At 53.2% G+C, this 19,416-nt stretch overlaps 1 protein-coding gene across 1 annotated transcript in view; it reads left to right on the top strand.

The window, feature by feature from the left end:
- The window catches only part of hmcn1 (hemicentin 1), a 45,506-nt gene extending 26,475 nt beyond the window's left edge, over positions 1-19,031 (top strand). The window contains exons 18-42 of the mRNA XM_047052058.1: positions 1,699-1,826; positions 1,956-2,100; positions 4,309-4,421; positions 6,184-6,343; positions 6,537-6,693; positions 6,949-7,076; positions 8,217-8,489; positions 8,794-8,889; positions 9,031-9,225; positions 9,355-9,485; positions 10,679-10,826; positions 11,096-11,222; positions 11,507-11,661; positions 11,808-12,084; positions 12,925-13,208; positions 14,340-14,451; positions 14,537-14,706; positions 15,019-15,173; positions 15,381-15,504; positions 15,671-15,772; positions 16,253-16,429; positions 16,902-17,053; positions 17,167-17,290; positions 18,498-18,673; positions 18,781-19,031. Of these exons, the coding sequence (XP_046908014.1) occupies positions 1,699-1,826; positions 1,956-2,100; positions 4,309-4,421; positions 6,184-6,343; positions 6,537-6,693; positions 6,949-7,076; positions 8,217-8,489; positions 8,794-8,889; positions 9,031-9,225; positions 9,355-9,485; positions 10,679-10,826; positions 11,096-11,222; positions 11,507-11,661; positions 11,808-12,084; positions 12,925-13,208; positions 14,340-14,451; positions 14,537-14,706; positions 15,019-15,173; positions 15,381-15,504; positions 15,671-15,772; positions 16,253-16,429; positions 16,902-17,053; positions 17,167-17,290; positions 18,498-18,673; positions 18,781-19,017 (4,046 nt within the window). The 3' untranslated portion in view covers positions 19,018-19,031. The remainder of the gene's footprint in view (positions 1-1,698; positions 1,827-1,955; positions 2,101-4,308; positions 4,422-6,183; positions 6,344-6,536; positions 6,694-6,948; positions 7,077-8,216; positions 8,490-8,793; positions 8,890-9,030; positions 9,226-9,354; positions 9,486-10,678; positions 10,827-11,095; positions 11,223-11,506; positions 11,662-11,807; positions 12,085-12,924; positions 13,209-14,339; positions 14,452-14,536; positions 14,707-15,018; positions 15,174-15,380; positions 15,505-15,670; positions 15,773-16,252; positions 16,430-16,901; positions 17,054-17,166; positions 17,291-18,497; positions 18,674-18,780) is intronic.
- Positions 19,032-19,416: the final 385 nt, after the last annotated feature.

Here is a 19,416-nt window from a genome sequence, read left to right as displayed (position 1 = left end):
CATCTGACACGGCGTGGAACGTTCACCTCACAAGAGTGGAGCCCGTAACGTTGAAATCTGACTAGCTTTTCTTCGGTTGGGTGCGAGCAAAGTTGAACTTTTGTTCTTGGTTTGAAGTGAAAGCAGATATCCACACTGAGAGCAGGGTAGGATGAAGGTTTGAGTGATCTCTGAGCTGTGCTGGCTGCCTGTTTGACTTACAGTCCGCATGCGTTGATTCTATTTGGACGGGAGAGATTGCAGAGGTGAACTCAGAGTTCTCTGGCACTGTTTAAAGGGAAGCCTTGTGTGTGCCTCTCTCTGTGTGTGTGTGGGTGTGTGTGGGTGCATGCGAGACCAACTGATTTCTCCTCTGTGGATTCTTGACACAACAGTTCCATGGCCCATATACTTGGTTCATGTTTTTTTGGTTACAGTCGACCTCAAACTGTAGCTCCACAGAAACACTTTGACACTGACTCCCCCCGACATGGAACCCTGGCAGCAAGTCTACATGCTCCTGGTTCAGACTCCAGGACTTCTAAAGGCTTTGTGGTATGCATGCATTCCTCCAGATGGAAACGAGATCAGAGAAGGATAGATCTAGTCAGGACAGGGCACAGCCCCTAGGTGGGAATGCTGATTGCGTTGCTACCTGGTTTGTCTGCGAGCCATATGTCTGCATCTCTCTCCCTACACCTGCCCTGCTCCTGCAAGGGAATGTTCATTTAGGAAACCACTCCAGTTCATGACTCTTCACCTCAGTTGTGTACCAGGTGTGACTGTGTACACGGGCCAATCTTAGGGGCGGTGGGGGGGGGGGGCTTGTTTACACACATGCACCTTGTTAACGATCATGCAAGTCTGTTGGCATGGCGACGTGGGGGCTTTATTTGGACTAAAGGTCGAGGCGGAGCCAGTTGCCCCGAGTGACACAGTCCCAGGCTGTTAACACTGCCGCAAAGGTTACCACGGTGATGCCGCCAGAAAAAAGAAAAAGAAATGCTAATAATGTTCCAGTGCATTCCATCCATTCCTAAATTCAGATTGTACTTAGAGATGGTGGAAACCTGAGCTGCAGAATGTCATACTCCTCGTAGACGTTCTAGACCGCGTTGTTGTGTTGGACCTGTCAGCAGCCAGCGGTGGTAGAGAGGGCTTGGTGTTCACCAGGAGGGGTGGTAGAGAGGGCTTGCTGTTCACCAGGAGGGGTGGTAGAGAGGGCTTGGTGTTCACCAGAAGGGGCGATAGAGAGGGCTTGGTGTTCACCAGGAGGGGTGGTAGAGAGGGCTTGGTGTTCACCAGGAGGGGTGGTAGAGAGGGCTTGGTGTTCACCAGGAGGGGTGGTAGAGAGGGCTTGGTGTTCACCAGGAGGGGGTGGTAGAGAGGGCTTGGTGTTCACCAGGAGGGGTGGTAGAGAGGGCTTGGTGTTCACCAGGAGGGGTGGTAGAGAGGGCTTGGTGTTCACCAGGAGGGGTGGTAGAGAGGGCTTGGTGTTCACCAGGAGGGGTGGTAGAGAGGGCTTGGTGTTCACCAGGAGGGGTGGTAGAGAGGGCTTGGTGTTTACCAGGAGGGGTGATAGAGAGGTCATCTGAAAGACCTAGCCCTGTTCCTCTCTCACACACACACACACACACACACACACACACTCCCACAGGTTGAATACATCTTTACCTCCATGTGCAGCACCTCGAATTGGATGTGTGTGTGTGTACGCAGTGCCCCCCCTCCTGGCGGTCAGTCCGAGCGTGCTCAGTGTGATCGAGGGGCAGCAGCTGACGCTGCCCTGCGTTCTGCTGGCTGGAAACCCCCTGCCTGACAGACAGTGGCTCCACAACTACGGCCTGGTGAGAGCACACACACACACTCAAAGATACACACACACACACACACACACTCAAAGATACACAGACACACACACAGATTCACACACACACAGGGATTGTGAAACACACACCTCATGAGTGTCCCCCCAGGTGTCGACGGGGCCCTACCTGGTGGTGCGGAGGGACGGCAGCCTCCACATAGAGAGAGCCCGGGTGGAGGATGGGGGGGACTACACCTGCCTGGCGGAAAACCTGGTGGGGGCCAGCAACCACACCACCACCCTCAACATCTACGGTAGGACCAGGCCTGGACCGCACCATGACCACACCATGACCACACTAGGACCACTAGGACCACTAGGACCACACTAGGACCACACTAGGACCACACTAGGACCACACTAGGACCACACTAGGACCACTAGGACCACTAGGACCACACTAGGACCACACTAGGACCACACTAGGACCACACTAGGACCACTAGGACCACTAGGACCACTAGGACCACACTAGGACCACACTAGGACCACACTAGGACCACTAGGACCACACTAGGACCACTAGGACCACACTAGGACCACACTAGGACCACACTAGGACCACTAGGACCACACTAGGACCACACTAGGACCACTAGGACCACACTAGGACCACTAGGACCACACTAGGACCACACTAGGACCACACTAGGACCACTAGGACCACACTAGGACCACTAGGACCACACTAGGACCACACTAGGACCACTAGGACCACACTAGGACCACTAGGACCACACTAGGACCACACTAGGACCACACTAGGACCACACTAGGACCACACTAGGACCACTAGGACCACACTAGGACCACTAGGACCACACTAGGACCACACTAGGACCACTAGGACCACTAGGACCACACTAGGACCACACTAGGACCACTAGGACCACACTAGGACCACACTAGGACCACACTAGGACCACACCATGACCACAGTAGGACCACACCAGGACCACACCAGGACCACACTAGGACCACACTAGGACCACACTAGGAACCGCACCATGACCACAGTAGGACCACACCAGGACCACACTAGGACCACACCATGACCACACTAGGACCACACTAGGACCACACCATGACCACACTAGGACCACACTAGGACCACACCATGACCACACCAGGACCACACTAGGACCACACTAGGACCACACTAGGACCACACTAGGACCACACTAGGACCGCACCATGACCACACTAGGACCACACTAGGACCACACCATGACCACACTAGGACCACACTAGGACCACACTAGGACCGCACCATGACCACACTAGGACCACACTAGGACCACACCATGACCACACTAGGACCACACTAGGACCACACTAGGACCACTAGGACCACACTAGGACCACACTAGGACCACACTAGGACCACTAGGACCACACTAGGACCACACTAGGACCACACTAGGACCACACTAGGACCACACTAGTCACCAGGACCACAGTCAGGACGACACTAGCTGTTGTGTCACTAGGTCCACACCAGGATCACATCAGGATTTTTTATTTATTCCATAGTCCTCATGACCCCCTCTCTCTCTCTCTCTCTCTCTCTCTCTCTCTCTCTCTCTCTCTCTCTCTCTCTCTCTCTCTCTCTCTCTCTCTCTCTCTCTCTCTCTCTCTCTCTCTCCTCTCTCTCTCTCTCTCTCTCTCTCTCTCTCTCTCTCTCTCTCTCTCTCTCTCTCTCTCTCTCTCTCCTCTCTCTCTCTTCCCCTCTCTCTCTCTTCCCCTCACTCCTTCACCCACAATGATCCTTTATTCTCCCTCTCTCTACCTTTCTCTCCATCCATCCCTCCTTCCTTTCCTCCTTTCCTGGTTGGAATGTTCTGACTTCATGAATAAAATTGTCCATCAAAACCAGAACCAGCTGCACTACGTGGCGTGGCTTACAAGAGGAGAAAGCACGTCTCTTTTTTTCAGCCTCCGCAAAAGGGGAATTGTTCATGGCATGTAGAAAAGCGTGGGCTCGTTGAAAGACTGGAACTAGGTCACCCCCAGTGCACACGCTACATGTAAACTTTGGACACTTTTATAGTCTTCCTCCAGAGAGTGGGAATGGCGAAACTGACAGACTGACATTAATGGAGGGTGAGACAATGTGTCCTGTGAGCTTTTATTAAAACACAACTCTGCCAACCATGGCCAGCATGTGCAACGTCGACTTTATGTGAGTGTTAAAGCTGACCGTGTTGGTTGATGCGGTAATCCTACTGTATGTATGAGAGTGTTGAATGCTACACTGTTGGTTTCTTTACTGCAGCTGCTGCTAAGCTTCCAGGTTTAACATCTTTCCCAGACAGTGGAGGGGTTCATTGATAAAACAGATTGAGGCAGAGAGGGAGAGATGAAGGAGGAGACTGGGGTAGCTAAACCTGGCCTGACCGCAAAACAAACACATCCACACACACACAGCTCTCACCGTGTTACCGTCTCCTCTGTGTCCCCAGTGATGCCCACCATCCAGCATGGGACCCAGGTGTTTAGCACCATTGAGGGCACGCCCATCTCTCTGCCCTGCCCTGCTCACGGAGTACCCCCACCTGACATCACCTGGGCCAAGGTCTGTTCTCTCTCTCTGTGTCTCTCTTTGTCTCTCTATGCTCTTTATGTCTCTCTCTTTCTATGTCTCTCTCTCTCTATGTCTCTCTCTCTCTCTCTCTGTCTCTCTCTCTCTCTCTGCCTCTCTCTCTCGCTCTGTCAGTCGTCACAGGAGACATTCAGATGTCCTGTGACGGCTGGAAGGGAAGAAGAAAAGATAAATACAAGGACATCTGTAGGACAAGCTGTTTCTGCTAGAGAGAGAGCGGGAGAGAGGGAAAGAAGGAGAGAGAGATAATGAGAGACTTACACGGGTCAAACAGGAAGTACGACTGACGTTTGTCTTGTGACCGCTGACAGAAAGCAGACTCTTTTCTCTCCGCTAAACCACAACGCTAAACCACAACGCTAAACCACAACGCTAAACCACAACCGTCCCCACCTCCTCAGTGCCAGGGCCGTGTGGAGGGAATGACACTGACATCACAAACCGCCGGTTCTTATTAGCAGAGTCATTCACTGTAGCTCTGGAACCAAACAAACTTGGACATGTTATTCACATACTCACCCAGACACCCGCACATATGGTGTGGATCTATCTACGGTATGGATGTATTGCATATGAGGTAGGAGAGAAGGAAAGAGAGGGAATGAAGCTGGCAGAGGAAAGGAAATGTCAAATGGCTAAATATTCGAGTGAGAGAGTTTGGCTGTTGATCAAGCTGCTGTTGGTGGTAAATTGTCGTACTGAGAGACTGAGAAGTGAAGGCATCTTCTCTCATTTTGATTTCTGTTTCTACTTCAATCCTTCCTGTGGAAAACCCAGAACACACACATTCTTTTCAGAGTCTGGCTGTGCAAACACACACACACACACACACAAACTCCAAATTGATTAGGTGCAAATACTCTAAATAGGCTATTAGGGTACACCTGGGTTTTGACTAGAGATTCACACACACACATGCACACATGCACACACACAGAGACCTGCATGCTCACACACTCTCTCTACACTAAATGGTTCTGCAGTTGTGGAGGGAGGCAGGCCGTTCTGGTTGGTTCTGCTAGTGGGAAGCCTGGTTGGGTCGTGCGTGAGGCAACAGAGAGGGGGGCTTGTATCGTTTCTCCACCTCCCTCGTGGCTTGGATTGAGTATTTTCGGAGCGATCACAGATTTATTGGAGAATCGTTGCAGAAAACCTTGAAGAAGCCGAGCCTAGCTTGGCCATGGTGGGTGCTGGTCCGTGTAAACGCCACACACGCGTGTATCTCTGCACATGTGGACGACCACTTTCGCCTGTGTGTGTGTGTGTATAGGTGTGCGTGTGTGTGTGTGTGTGTGGTTTTCGTTCTCTGCTTCTCACACTGGTTTTTCAGACATGTAAAAGCGGTGCTGTTAAAGTGAAGGGGGCCTGGGAGAGCTGTGAAAGCAGACTGCTCCTCCTCCAGGGCCAGCAGCTTGCTGCTCCTTCATTACCACACGTGTGCTTTCAAACCTTCATATCTTCATATCTGACCCCCGCTCCATCAGTCCAGTGGAGAACACACAGCTGTGTGGATGAGAGGGTGTGTTTTGGTTTGGGTGCAAGACTCAGTTTTGTATATTTACGCACGAGGACTGACGCGAGATGGGAAACGACAGGGGAGGGAAACAGGCCTTGAGATTGGAGTCGACACGGTTGGAAAACCCCGACCAGAAAACGTCCGTCCCCTTTCAGTCTTTCTTGTTGGTTGGTGAGTGACCTCTAACCCCTGCCCTCGTCCGTGGGTGACCCTGTGTAGAGCGGGGAGCTGTTGAACCTGGGTGGTCCCACCTTCTCCCTCCTGCCGGACGGGGCCCTGCATGTGGCGTCTCCCTCGGGGAACCACAGCGGCGAGTTTGTCTGCACCGCCACCAACGCTGCCGGATACAGCTCCAGGAAGGTGCAGCTCACCGTCTACGGTATGGCCCACAAACAGGCCCTCATGGTGGGGACGATACACCACGCCCCCCCCCCCCCCGCCCCCCTCTCCGCCATGCCTCACATTTACTTTGAACACATTGATTACAATTCATTTGTATTCTGTGTGTCGTGTTTGCTTATCTAAGTAGTTATTTATGTATGTTTTGTTTGTGTGTGCGTGTGTGTGTCCAGTGCGTCCCAGGACCAGTTTTGGGGGGGCGGGCTGGGTGTTGGATGTGACGGTGGTGGAGAGGGAGGAGGTCATTCTGCCCTGTGAGGTTCAGAGTGTCCCCCCTCCTGTCATCACCTGGGCCAAGGACAGACAGCTCATCTCGCCCTACTCTCTCAGGTAACACACACACACATACAGTACACACACTTACAGTACACACACACACATACAGTACACACATTGGCCGGGTTTCCCAGGTTCCTTAAGAAGATCTCAACGCTCAGAGCTTCTTTGGAGCGTTCTAAGAACGCTCTAGAACGCTCTTAGAACGTTCTTAAGAAGCTTTTAGCGTTAAGTGCTTCTTAACGAATCTGGGAAACCCGGCCACTTACAGTACACACGTGTGTTTGACGTGTGTGTCCCTCTCCCCAGACACACCCTGCTGCCCTCAGGCTCGATGAAGATCGCAGAGAGCAGAGTTTCTGACAGTGGACTTTATGTGTGTTTCGCTTTCAACATTGCCGGCAACTTCACCCAGACTGTCAATCTCAGTGTTCACGGTAAGGGCCTATGCTAAATACTGTACAGAACTGTACGACACACACACACAACATCACAATTGTATTCATTTCCCGCTCCTCTCATAAATACACAAACCAGAACAACAGAATATTCCGGAAGGGTCTGTGGTGCTCTACTGTTGCTACGCTAATAACCTAACGCTCCCAGTACTAATTACACGGTATCCACAGTCTAATGATAGATCTTTCAGACTTCCAACTCAGAACAGATGCAAATGTACCCACTTGGAAGACTCAGTCGACAAGCAGTCATCCACAGACATTCCCAGAGAACGACATCACCGGTCAGCTTGTTTTAATCATCTGAGCCGTGTCATTCATCCTGCGTTACAGCCCAGACAGATACTCGCAGGAGTGATACAGTTAAATACCGCGTGTGTGAGAACATCCCGCTGCAGTTGTAAAACACGGTTACTCACAGGGTCTCAGACAATATACTGTTGCTAGGCATGGGAGAGGTTCCCTACCCCAGACAGACAGCAAGGGAGGGGGGGGGGGAGGAGAGGAGATGATGGATGCAGAGGAGAGGAGAGACATAAGAGAAGAGAAAATGAAATGGGATGAGAGCGTTGAGTAGAAGATGATGACTGCGCGGAGGGTGTTCAGGAACGTGCTAAGTGCTCCTGGAAACCACACGCTCTGCCTGAACGCTGTCATTAACCTGCAGCAATCTGAACAGCAGATTATAATGATCGAGTGTGTGTGTGTGTCTGTGTCTGTGTGTAGGCACGTGCATTGGTGCCAAAACACTCAGAACAGACTGCGAATTATGACACTCGTTAAACACTGTCATAGGCTTCAAAGGAAGATGCAAAAAAGGGGAGAATGTCAAAGATAATGATGAGTGGTCTTTGGAAAGAAGCATAACGAGAAAGTTGGTTAGAAAAGGAACGTTCAACGACAATTCTCAGGATGTGGGTTTGATTTAAGTTACAGTAGGGCCACACAAAGACAGGTAGGGCTACTACTGTCAATACTGGTAATAATAATAATATCTGCCTTTTCTTGCGCTCAAAGTGCTACTTGTTTATTCAGGGGTCTTTAGGAGTGTCTGTTTTGTAACTGTACAACACGTTTCAATAACCTCTCCCTCACAACCACGCCCACCCCACCCCCCAGTGCCCCCCAGCATCCAGCCAGGCCCCAGGGTGATGAAGGTGCAGGTGGGCCACCCTGTGGAGCTGCCCTGTGCGGCCCGGGGCGTCCCTGAGCCCAGCCTCGCCTGGCTGAAGGAGGGCGCCGCCCTGCAGGCCGAGGGGGGGCGTTACAGCGTCTCGTCAGACGGCAGTCTGGGCCTGGGCCAGGTGAGGGTGGAGGACGAGGGCGTCTACACCTGCCTGGCGTCCAACCTGGCTGGCCAGGACCAGGCAAACACACAGCTGCTGGTCCAGGGTGGGTGTCCTCACTGCGCTGACTGTCTTCATATTTACATCACATTTACATGTAGTCATTTAGCAGACGCTCTTATCCAGAGCGACTTCAGTAAGTACAGGGACGTTCCCCCCCGAGGCAAGTAGGGTGAAGTCCAAGGACACAAGGTAATTTGGCACAGCCGGGAATCGAACCAACAACCTTCTGATTAATAGCCTGACTCCCTAACCGCTCAGCCATCTGACTCCTTCCACATGCATGTATACTGGATATTCAATAGTGTGTAACAATGTGTGTGTGTGTGTGCTTGTGTGTGTGTCCTCAGTTCCCCCGGTGGTGGATGTCCTGGAGCCTCCGTTCAACAGCCCCCTGCAAGAGAGAGTGGCCAACCAGCGCATCGCCTTCCCTTGTCCTGCCAAAGGTCTGGTAGTACGCTCTAACACACACACAGAGACATAGACACACACACACACACATGTAGACACACACACACCCTTTAAAACGACTGCCAAATATGGTTCCCTCTCTTCCTCCCTCCCCTCCCCTCCTCTTTCCCTCTCAGGCACGCCCACGCCAGTGATCAGGTGGTTGCGTCACGGCCAGGAGCTGACAGGAAGTGAGCCTGGCGTCTCCATCCTGGAGGATGGCACCCTCCTCATCCTGGCGTCCGTGTCGCCCCTGGACAGCGGCGAGTACGTCTGCATGGCCGTCAACGACGCCGGCTCCACCGAGAGGAAGTACCAGCTCAAAGTGAACGGTGAGCTAGCGTAGCGTAGCGTCTTTGTCCTTTTGTATACATTCATTCCTTTCATTCATTCCATTCATTCATTCCCTAAATCCTCTATTTGACCCTTCAACCCTGAACTCCACCTTGGTCTCCCTACAGTGCCCCCGGATATCCGTGACAAAGCGTCGCCGGGCAACGTGTCCGTGGTGTTGAACCAGCCCACCACCCTGCTATGTGATGTCACAGGAAGTCCCACCCCGGTCATTACCTGGTACAAGGACGGACTTCCTGTAGGTGAACTCATACCCAAGTGTCAATCATGTGTCAAAGATTATTCCATTAGAAGCTTCATAATGTCTTCGTTTCATAATTGTCAGGGTTTTAATATGTCTACTGAGATGACAGGATACATGACGTTGACTTAAAGTAAAGAGAGGTTGCTTTATAGAAGGCTGTTATTCTATTAAAGAGAGCCCATTAGAGGAGAGGGGGTTATGATTACAGGGTGAACGATCCAACATGGAGGGGAATAAAGCAAGGCTCATAAAAACATTTTACATGGATTATACTGAGACGTGTGTGTGTGTGTGCATAGAAGCTTGCGTAGGCCTATGTGTTAGACAAACACTGGTCAGGGAAATATCTAATCAGCAGCCCCATGTTTGTAATAGCACATAATAATGATGATGTATTAATATGAGAGTGTTATGGAGGGTAATGTTCCACCTCACGTTGGCTGGCTGGTGCTGGTCCTTAGTGGCTTCAGGCTCTCCCCTCAACCTTCCTCCTTCCTGCTTAGGGGACAGGCTTGCTGTTGGTACATGTTAGTCTGGTAATGGAGAGTTTGTTTGAAGGAATATGTCATGTCTCGTTCCATGTGTGATGCAAGTTCAGAGCAAGAGTGGAAATGTTGCTGACCCTTCAGTTTGCAGTGTTTCTAATGTGTTTTAAAGGTTTTCACCAGTTGGATTACGTATGTAGTATATTCAGCGGCTTGTCACAGGACTGACAGAGATAAACAGTGACTTTTTGTATTCTTTACAGCACTTTGTTTTTTCTTTAATGTGATGTATTTACATTTAGTCATTTAGCAGATGCTCTTATCCAGAGTGACTACAAGTAAGTACAGGGGTTGAAGTGCCCTGCCCAAGGACACAACGTCAATTGGCACGGGCGGGAATCGCCCGATTCCCTAACCGCTCAGCCATCTGACTCCTATGTGCATCTATGTTTATGTGCGTATCTGGGTATGCGTGGTGTGTGTGTGGTGTGTGTGTGTGTGGTGTGTGTGTGTGTGGTGTGTGTGTGTGTGGTGTGTGTGTGTGTGGTGTGGTGTGTGCGTGGTGTGTGTGTGTGTGGTGTGTGTGTGGTGTGTGTGGTGTGTGTGTGGTGTGTGCGTGGTGTGTGTGGTGTGTGTGGTGTGTGTGTGTGTGTGTGTGGTGTGTGTGTGTGTGGTGTGTGTGTGGTGTGTGTGTGTGTGTAGGTGGTCCCCAGCAGCAGCGTCCAGGTCCTGCAGAGGGGGAGGACCCTGAGGCTCCTGCAGGCAGCCTCTAGCGACGCAGGAAGCTACAGCTGCCATGCCGTCAACATCGCAGGAAGCAGCGAGAAGGCCTTCCACCTGGACGTCCTGGGTAGGAGGAGCCACACCCACCCAGCACCGCCACGCCTCACGCGGTCACATACACACACACGGTCACACACACACCTTCAGCTCAACGACTCAGTACTCACCACCACGCATGTCAATCAAAACACAGCAGAATGTTCAGTCAAAGTTCAATCAGTACACATCAGACATGAGAGAAATGGGTGGATTTAGAGTATGCGTAGAACCGTACTTTGCCGGGCGGGTCTGTAAGTTCTAAGTTCTTAGTCCCAGTTGTTCTTCTCTGCGTCTCAGTCCCTCCCACCATCACGGGGACTGATTCCTCCAGCGACCTCTCAGCCGTCATCAACCAGGAGGTCACCCTGCAGTGCCAGGCCATAGGAGTGCCCTTTCCCACAATCCACTGGTACAAGGACAGGAAGTGAGTTACTTCCTGTGACGGGATCACACAGCATTGTTTCTCACTAAATCAACATGAAAAGTAATGCATGAATAATAGGGAATGAGTGGAGCATTAAAATAGATTACCGCAGCTTGGAATTGGCCTCCAGGCACTGAAAATGAAGGGATTATATTATCCTGCGTTGCTGTAGGAACCTACCCATAATGCCTCCAGGTCCCCTGAGAGCAGCTGGCGCTGTTCCAGCCTGCTGTCAGCCCCCCTCCAGCAACTGACCTCCACGTCCCCTCTCCCCCCCCCCCCAGGCTGCTGTTCCTGGGCGACCCCAACGTGGAGCTCTCCGACGGGGGCCAGGTGTTGAAGATCAAGAGCGCCCGTCTGGGTGACCAGGCCCGTTACCAGTGCAGCGTCGCCAACGCCGCGGGCAAACAGTCCAAGGACTTCAACCTCAGTGTTTATGGTGAGGGGGGAGGCTGGTGGGGGGGGGGGGTATGGGTCAGAGAGTGAGTGAGTGTGTGTTTGTTTGTGTGTCAGGTGATGCTGAATACAACAGGAAAGAAGCTTAAACAATTGCAAATTGTTCCCCCCCCCCCACCGCCCCCTCAGTCCCCCCCACCATCAAAGGCGGGAACCTCACCTCTGAGGTCACCGCCCTCCTGGGTGCCACGGTAACGCTGGAGTGCGAGGCGCGTGGTGTCCCGCTCCCGGCCGTCACCTGGTACCGGAACGGTGCGGCCGTCCTCTCCAGCCGCCAGGCGCAGTACGTGGACCGAGGTCACTTCCTGAAGATCCCTCTGGCCCAGGCGTCCGACGCGGGCCGCTACACCTGCAGGGTGACCAGCGTGGCCGGCAGCGCCGAGAGGAACTACCGGCTGGACGTTTATCGTAAGAACCTTCCCTGTCCTGCTGGGACACAGTGCTCTGGTCTGGGGTCTGTCTTTAACAAGGTGTCTCTGGTCTGGGGTCTGTCTTTAACAAGGTGTCTCTTGTCTGGGCACTGTGTCTTTAAGAAGGTGTCTCTGGTCTGGGCTCTGTGTCTTTAACAAGGTGTCTCTGGTCTGGGCTCTGTCTTTAACAAGGTGTCTCTGGTCTGGCTCTGTGTCTTTAACAAGGTGTCTCTGGTCTGGCTCTGTGTCTTTAACAAGGTGTCTCTGGTCTGGCTCTGTGTCTTTAACAAGGTGTCTCTGGTCTGGCTCTGTGTCTTTAACAAGGTGTCTCTGGTCTGGGGTCTGTCTTTAACAAGGTGTCTCTGGTCTGGGGTCTGTCTTTAACAAGGTGTCTCTGGTCTGGCTCTATGTCTTTAACAAGGTGTCTCTGGTCTGGGCTTTGTGTCTTTAACAAGGTGTCTCTGGTCTGGGCTCTGTCTTTAACAAGGTGTCTCTTGCAGGAGACGAACACGACTTGGAGGGAAATTGAGAGGAAGATATTTCCTGTAGACAAGTGTTGCAGTCATTAGATATACATTATGCTGTGTAAATTAGATCCTTGATATTCTCCTCATTCTTACTCTCTCTCTCTCTCTCTCTCTCTCTCTCTCCTCTCTCTCTCTCTCTCTCTCTCTCTCTCTCTCTCTCTCTCTCTCTCTCTCCTCTCTCTCTCTCTCTCTCTCCTCTCTCTCTCTCTCTCCTCTCTCTCTCTCTCTCTCTCTCTCTCTCTCTCTCTCTCTCTCTCTCTCTCCTCTCTCTCTCTCTCTCCTCTCTCTCTCTCTCTCTCTCTCTCTCAGTGCCCCCCCACCATCGCGGGGGGGCCAGGACACCCCCACCGAGCGAAAGGTCGTCCTTAGCCAGCTCCTGACCCTGGAGTGTGAGGCCGGGGGCCACCCCCTGCCCTCGCTGACCTGGCTGAAGGACGGCGTGCCGGTCAGGGAGGCGCCCGGTGTAAGCTTGCTCCAGCAGGGCCGCAGGGTGGAGATCACCTCCGCCACCGTGTCCGACGCCGGCCGCTACGTCTGCCTGGCAACCAGCGTCGCCGGGGAGAAGGAGATCAAGTATGATGTCAGCGTGCTAGGTGCGTCGCCCCCCCCCCCCCCTCACACACACACATACATACACACACACCGTACATACATACACACACCAACGCTTGAGTTCATTGTGCAGCACAGTGAAACAGTCCAGCTTCTCTCTCTTTGTCTTCTGAACCACAGTCTCTCAAAATATAGCCGTTTTATTTTGAACGTCTTGGCTCAGATGTCGTGGTGTTGTAACTCTATCCTGGTGTAACAGCCAGACAGGTCTGATCAGTAAATCACCAAGGCAACAGGACTCAGTGAAAACACCAGTCTAAGATCATTTGCTTTAGTTTATTTTACTGTATTTTTCTTTCAGTGTGGTGATTAGTCAATGTCAGAAGAAAGAGACTTGCCCAGAGTTAACTTGTTTTCCTCTGTTCTGGCAACTAAGTGAGTGAGTGTGTGTGTGTGTGTACTAGAGGGAGAAACAGTATTAGAAAGAAAGAAATATTGAGATATGCAGTCTTCTCCACTGTGTCGGAATGATTTTAGCATCTGCATGACTGTGGAAGAAGAAAGATGATGCATGGGGGCTACACACACACACACACCACACACACATACAGTACCATACACCACACCAAACGCACGCACGCACACACACCACACACACACTCAACACATGTTTCTCTTTCTCCCAAATCCCTCTCACACACACACACACACACACACTGTCACGAGAGAAAGACTCCCAGCATCCCAGTGTTTCCCATGGCTTCCTCAGCTGGGAGGTGCAGAGCCCGAGACAGAGAGCCATGGAGAGATCTGAGATCTGAGGCCCACCATCGATCATCTCCACATCTGGATGTGGGGGCCAGACTCAGTGCATACACACCCCATCTTCCCACAGCACGTCTGCCAGTCTTCCCAGATGGCTTCAGATCTGGGTTCATGGGCTGTGCAGTAGGACAGTTATTACCCAGAGACACTAAGAACAGCAGAGAGGCTTGTGAGGACGAGCTTTTTAAAGGTACTCAGTCACAAAAAGGTGAAATGCTCGGAGATGTTCTACCGTGGAGTTTAGGGAAAAGAAAACAAGAGTTTCTACCATGTCTCCTGTTTCCTTGTGTTCTCCTGTGGGGTCTCCCATGTGAAACCTGTTTGATGACATTTTGGTTCCGCCCCAGTGCCCCCGTTCATCGAGGGCGGGGAGGAGGTGACGACAGAGACCACGGTGGTCATCGACAGCTCTCTGGAGCTGGAGTGTCACGCCACAGGAAGCCCTGCCCCCGTCATCACGTAAGGCTCTCTCACACACACACACACACACACGTGTATACACACACACACACACCTCAACTTTCGCTGCGTGGCTGTTCCGCAGGTGGTTCAAGGACGGCCAGCCGGTCAGGCAGGGTGAGGGGGTTCGTATCGGGGCCGGTGGTCATCGTCTGGTGGTGTCACGCGCCACGGTGTCGGACACGGCCCGCTTCCAGTGCGTGGCCACCAACGAGGCCGGGGACCACGAGAGGGACTTCAACGTGGTGGTTCACGGTGAGCTGGCGCCTTCTCGCTCGCTCCTGCGTGCGTTCCGTTATCTGTGTGACACGAGCAGTCATCTCGATGGCTTCTTAACGGGTATCTTTTGCTCTGTGTGCAAGCAACAGAGGGGTTCTCCTCACACAGGGTACAGTAGATGCATCTCTTGTCTTTTACTGGGATTTCGGAGGGTCGTCTGTTTCCTTTGATGGTTACGTCTCTTCCTCTCTCTCCCTCTCTCTCCCCTCCACTCTCTCTCTCTTCCTCTCTCCCTCTCCCCCTGTCTCTCCCACTGTCTCTCAACCTCTCTCTCTCTCCCCCCTCCAGTCCCTCCGTCCATCCGCTCGTCCGGTCCTGCGGAGCGCTCGGTGGTCCTCCACAAGCCCATCAGCCTCCAGTGCGTGGCGACTGGCGTCCCCTCCCCCAGCATCACCTGGCTGAGGAACGGGCGCCCGGTGGACGCGACTCAGGACCACCTGAAGGTGACAGCCCTCACCTGCCCCTCACAAACACTCCGCTTGATCAGTTGGATTCATTCAGGGGGGATTTGAACCTGTGACCTCTTGATAGGCTGCAGGCCAATGCTCTAACTGCTAAGCTTTACCCTCCCCTAGCTCTCACTCAAAGTCTCAGGTTGACGTATGATATCTAAATGTTGTATATGCTCGTGTGTGTGTGTGTTCTCACAGCTGGAGTTGGAAGGTAGAACCCTCTTCGTCACGGAGGCCAGAGCAGAGCATGCTGGGAGATACACGTGCGTGGCGACCAACGCCGCCGGCGAGGCTCAACACCACACCCGCCTCAGTGTCCATGGTAACGGGAAACACGCCTCCCTGTCTCTCCTCCTCCAGCTTTGCGTGCACGTAGCTTATCTTACTCCACTGGGACTGTGGATACGTAGATACACACACCAGCCTGTGTCCATACAATACCTGTGTATGTGCGTGTGTGTGCGTGTGTGTGCGTGTGTGTTCCACAGAGCCTCCCAGCATTCCATATTCCGGAGAGATCTTCAAAGAGACCATCCTGGCCAGCTTTCCCACCAAGCTGAATTGCAAGGCCACAGGAGCTCCTCTCCCAGGTAGGACCCCACACACACACACACACACACACACACACACACACACACACACACCCAAGTTAGGCTGAGCTCCCAGCTGCAGGCACGGTTAGGTCGCCCTGGCCGCTCTCTGAGGTGGTGCGTGCGTGCGGCAGGGGGAGGCGACGCCCACATTCCGATGAGCGGCGTCACGGTGGAGGCTGGGGGACGTCTCTGCATATCCAGAGCAGGTGTCTCCCTCCTGATCTGATAAGCCCGCACTGGATTCATCAGAAACGAGCTCGTCTGAAACAGCTGCAAGCCAGGGGGTTTTCCCCCCAAGACTCTCTTACCTAGCGATGCTGGACCAGAGCCAAGTCAGACTGATGGAGTTCTCACGAAATGTAAACGAAAGAGTGGTTTAGAAAGTGGTGATGAACAACATGCCTTTTAATGAAACGTATTTTGAGTAATCAGGTGTTGCCATGACAGTGTCCCTGTTCTCTGTCCCCATGTGTTCAGCCATCACCTGGTACAAAGACGGTCGACCGCTGACCAGCGCGGCCGGCGTGACCATCCTGAAACGCGGCCATGTTCTGGAGATCGACCGCGCCCAGCTCTCGGACGCCGGCCTGTACCGCTGCGTGGCGGTCAACTTGGCCGGGAGGGCGGAGCTCTCCCACAGGCTCCAGGTGTACGGTGAGCAACCACAACCACACACAACATGACCGTGCGGTCCAAAACCCAACGTCTTCGTCAGACGTAGCAGGGGGGGGGAACACATGGAGTATTGTGCGGGGGTCAGAGGTCATCCAGAATGCAGGCGATGAGTTACTCACAGATGGTGAAGTCCAGTGAAGACGACCATATGTGGAGGAAGCAGCACGTCATACGATCAGGAAGCCATGGAGCGTTGTCATGGGGCACACGTGGGGCTGGCGTCCTTGAGAGAACAGTGAGGGTCTACAGGAGAGAACGTCACGCTCTCTGCACAGGAAACACCAGTTCTGTTTAGCATCAGACAGGCTGATGTCGTCAGACACAATTGAGACTGAGAGGAGAGAGTGTGTGTGGAGAAGAGAGAGTGTGTGTGGAGAGAGTGTGTGTGTGTGAGTACCAGTGTGTAAGGTGACTGGTGTGTAAAGCCCTCCTCTCCCCCCTCCCCCGACAGTGCCCCCAGTCATTTCCAGCCGGGGGGGCATGGTGACGGTGGTGGTGAACGAGGAGGCCAGGCTGCAGTGTGAGGCGTCGGGCGTGCCCCCGCCCAGCCTCACCTGGCTCAAGGACGGCAGCCCCGTGGCCAGCGTCTCCGATGGCATACAGGTAAGCACCTTCTACTTCCTGTTTGTGTGGGCGCCAGGGTGGGATCCTGGTTGTGGTTCTTTTGTGTGTGTGTGTGTGTTCGGTGATTCTCTATAACGTGTGTGTGTTTCCAGGTGTTGTCTGGTGGCAGAGTGCTGTTGTTCAGCAGTGCTCAGGTCAGTGATACGGGCAGGTTCACCTGCGTAGCGGTCAATGCTGGGGGAGAGACACTCTGGGATTATGACCTGCATGTGTATGGTGAGTACAGTCTAAACCACACACACACATTCAGCACGTACACACTCACGCACACACCACATTCTAGAATGTCTACTAACAAGTCCGTGAACTCAGCACAAGCAATACGCTACAACGGGGAAATGAGTGTGGTCTGTTGAATGTGAAACACTTGAGTGAGTTTAGCTCAGGAAAGAGATGTTTGGACCACCGATTTAGCCTGTGAATGAGCCCCAGTCTCAATCACTCTCCTCAACGTACTCTGAAGAACTGTAACACGAGAGAGTTGTGAGTGTGCGTGTGTTTACGTCTCGTGAGTGCGTAACGCTTTCAACATGTGTGACGAGAGCGAGGACGCCTGGTCGGCGTCCCTCAGCAGACCAGAGGATGATGTCCAGAGACAGAAAGCCAGCCTTGTCTTAATCACAACCGTCCTCTAACTACACCCTGCGTATGACCATGTCCCACAACCGTCCTCCAATCACACCCTGCGTATGGCCATGTCCCACAACCGTCCTCCAACTACACCCTGCGTATGGCCATGTCCCACAACCGTCCTCCAATCACACCCTGCGTATGGCCATGTCCCACAACCGTCCTCCAATCACACCCTGCGTATGGCCATGTCCCACAACCGTCCTCCAACTACACCCTGCGTATGGCCATGTCCCACAACCGTCCTCCAATCACACCCTGCGAATGGCCATGTCCCACACCCGTCCTCCAATCACACCCTGCGTATGACCATGTCCCCCAGCTGCCACACAGAACTTCCCCCCCCCCCCCCCCGTGACACACGTGACACACGCCTGTTTTGTTTTCCAACTGACATCATTCCGCGAGAAACTGGCCCCCTCTTGGAAGTTTTCGACGCCAACACAAACAGGAGGGTTTCTGATTGAGAAAGTGCAGCAATCACACCACGAACCGTATTTTAGGATGATCTTGGCTTATGAGTCCGATTTTTCTAGATTGGCCATCCCAGTGGAAGGGGGGAAAGTAGCGTGTTTGTTTTGTTTCGAGGGGTTGTCCAGCAGGGTGGTGACCAGAGGGAGTTGCGCAGGGCGGAGTGCTGGAGAGCTGGACCTCTGAGAGTCCATCTCCATCGCTAGTCTGAGGTCACCGTCTGGGTCTGACATCCACCCCGGTGACAGTTGCATCATGGGAAACAGAGTCCCAGTTGGCCCACGTTTATCAGTGTGTGTGTGTGTGTGTGTGTCTCTCCCAGTGCCTCCCAACATCATGGGTGAGGAGGCGAACGCCACGGTGATGCTGGGTCGCCCGGTGGAGCTGCGTTGCCAGGGCGACGCCATCCCTCCTCCCACTCTGTCTTGGCGTAAAGATGGCCGCCCGCTCTTCCGGAAGCCCGGCCTGACCGTGTCCGAGGACGGCAGCGTCCTGACGGTAGGAGGACACCTCTCCCGCCCTCCTGTCTGCATCCCTGTCACTGTCATTGGTCGTTGAGTGTGATTGACAGGCTGACGGCCCTATCCTCTCGCTCCCCCTGGCAGGTTGACAGTGCCCAGGTGCAGGACTCGGGCAGGTACACTTGTGAGGCCACCAACGTTGCCGGGAAGACCGAGAAGAACTACAACCTTAACGTCTGGGGTGAGAGTGTGTGTGTGTGTGTGCGTGCGTACACACGTGATTGTGTGTGTCACTCTTATGCTTACTTGAGTGCCTGCCTATGTTGGCAGACATCTCACCAAACGACTACAGAAACGTTCAATAACAGAACTTCCAGATGACTTAGTTTGGAGTGTAGCCTCTGAAATTACCTCCAAGTTCTCCTCTCTCCAGAAGCCCTCAGGGTGATCTCTAGGCAGGTCTCTCTCCTCTCTCCAGAAGCCCTCAGGCTGATCTCCAGGCAGGTCTCTCTCCTCTCTCCAGAAGCCCTCAGGGTGATCTCCAGGCAGGTCTCTCTCCTCTCTCCAGAAGCCCTCAGGCTGATCTCCAGGCAGGTCTCTCTCCTCTCTCCAGAAGCCCTCAGGGTGATCTCCAGGCAGGTCTCTCTCCTCTCTCAAGAAAGCCCTCAGGCTGATCTCCAGGCAGGTCTCTCTCCTCTCTCCAGAAGCTCTCAGGCTGATCTCCAGGCAGGTCTCTCTCCTCTCTCCAGAAGCTCTCAGGCTGATCTCCAGGCAGGTCTC

The sequence above is a fragment of the Hypomesus transpacificus genome, unplaced genomic scaffold, assembly GCF_021917145.1.
Source record: "Hypomesus transpacificus isolate Combined female unplaced genomic scaffold, fHypTra1 scaffold_195, whole genome shotgun sequence".
Lineage (NCBI taxonomy): Eukaryota > Metazoa > Chordata > Actinopteri > Osmeriformes > Osmeridae > Hypomesus > Hypomesus transpacificus.
The sequence above is the reverse complement of the archived record's forward strand: the minus strand, read 5'-3'. Positions and strand labels throughout refer to the sequence as shown.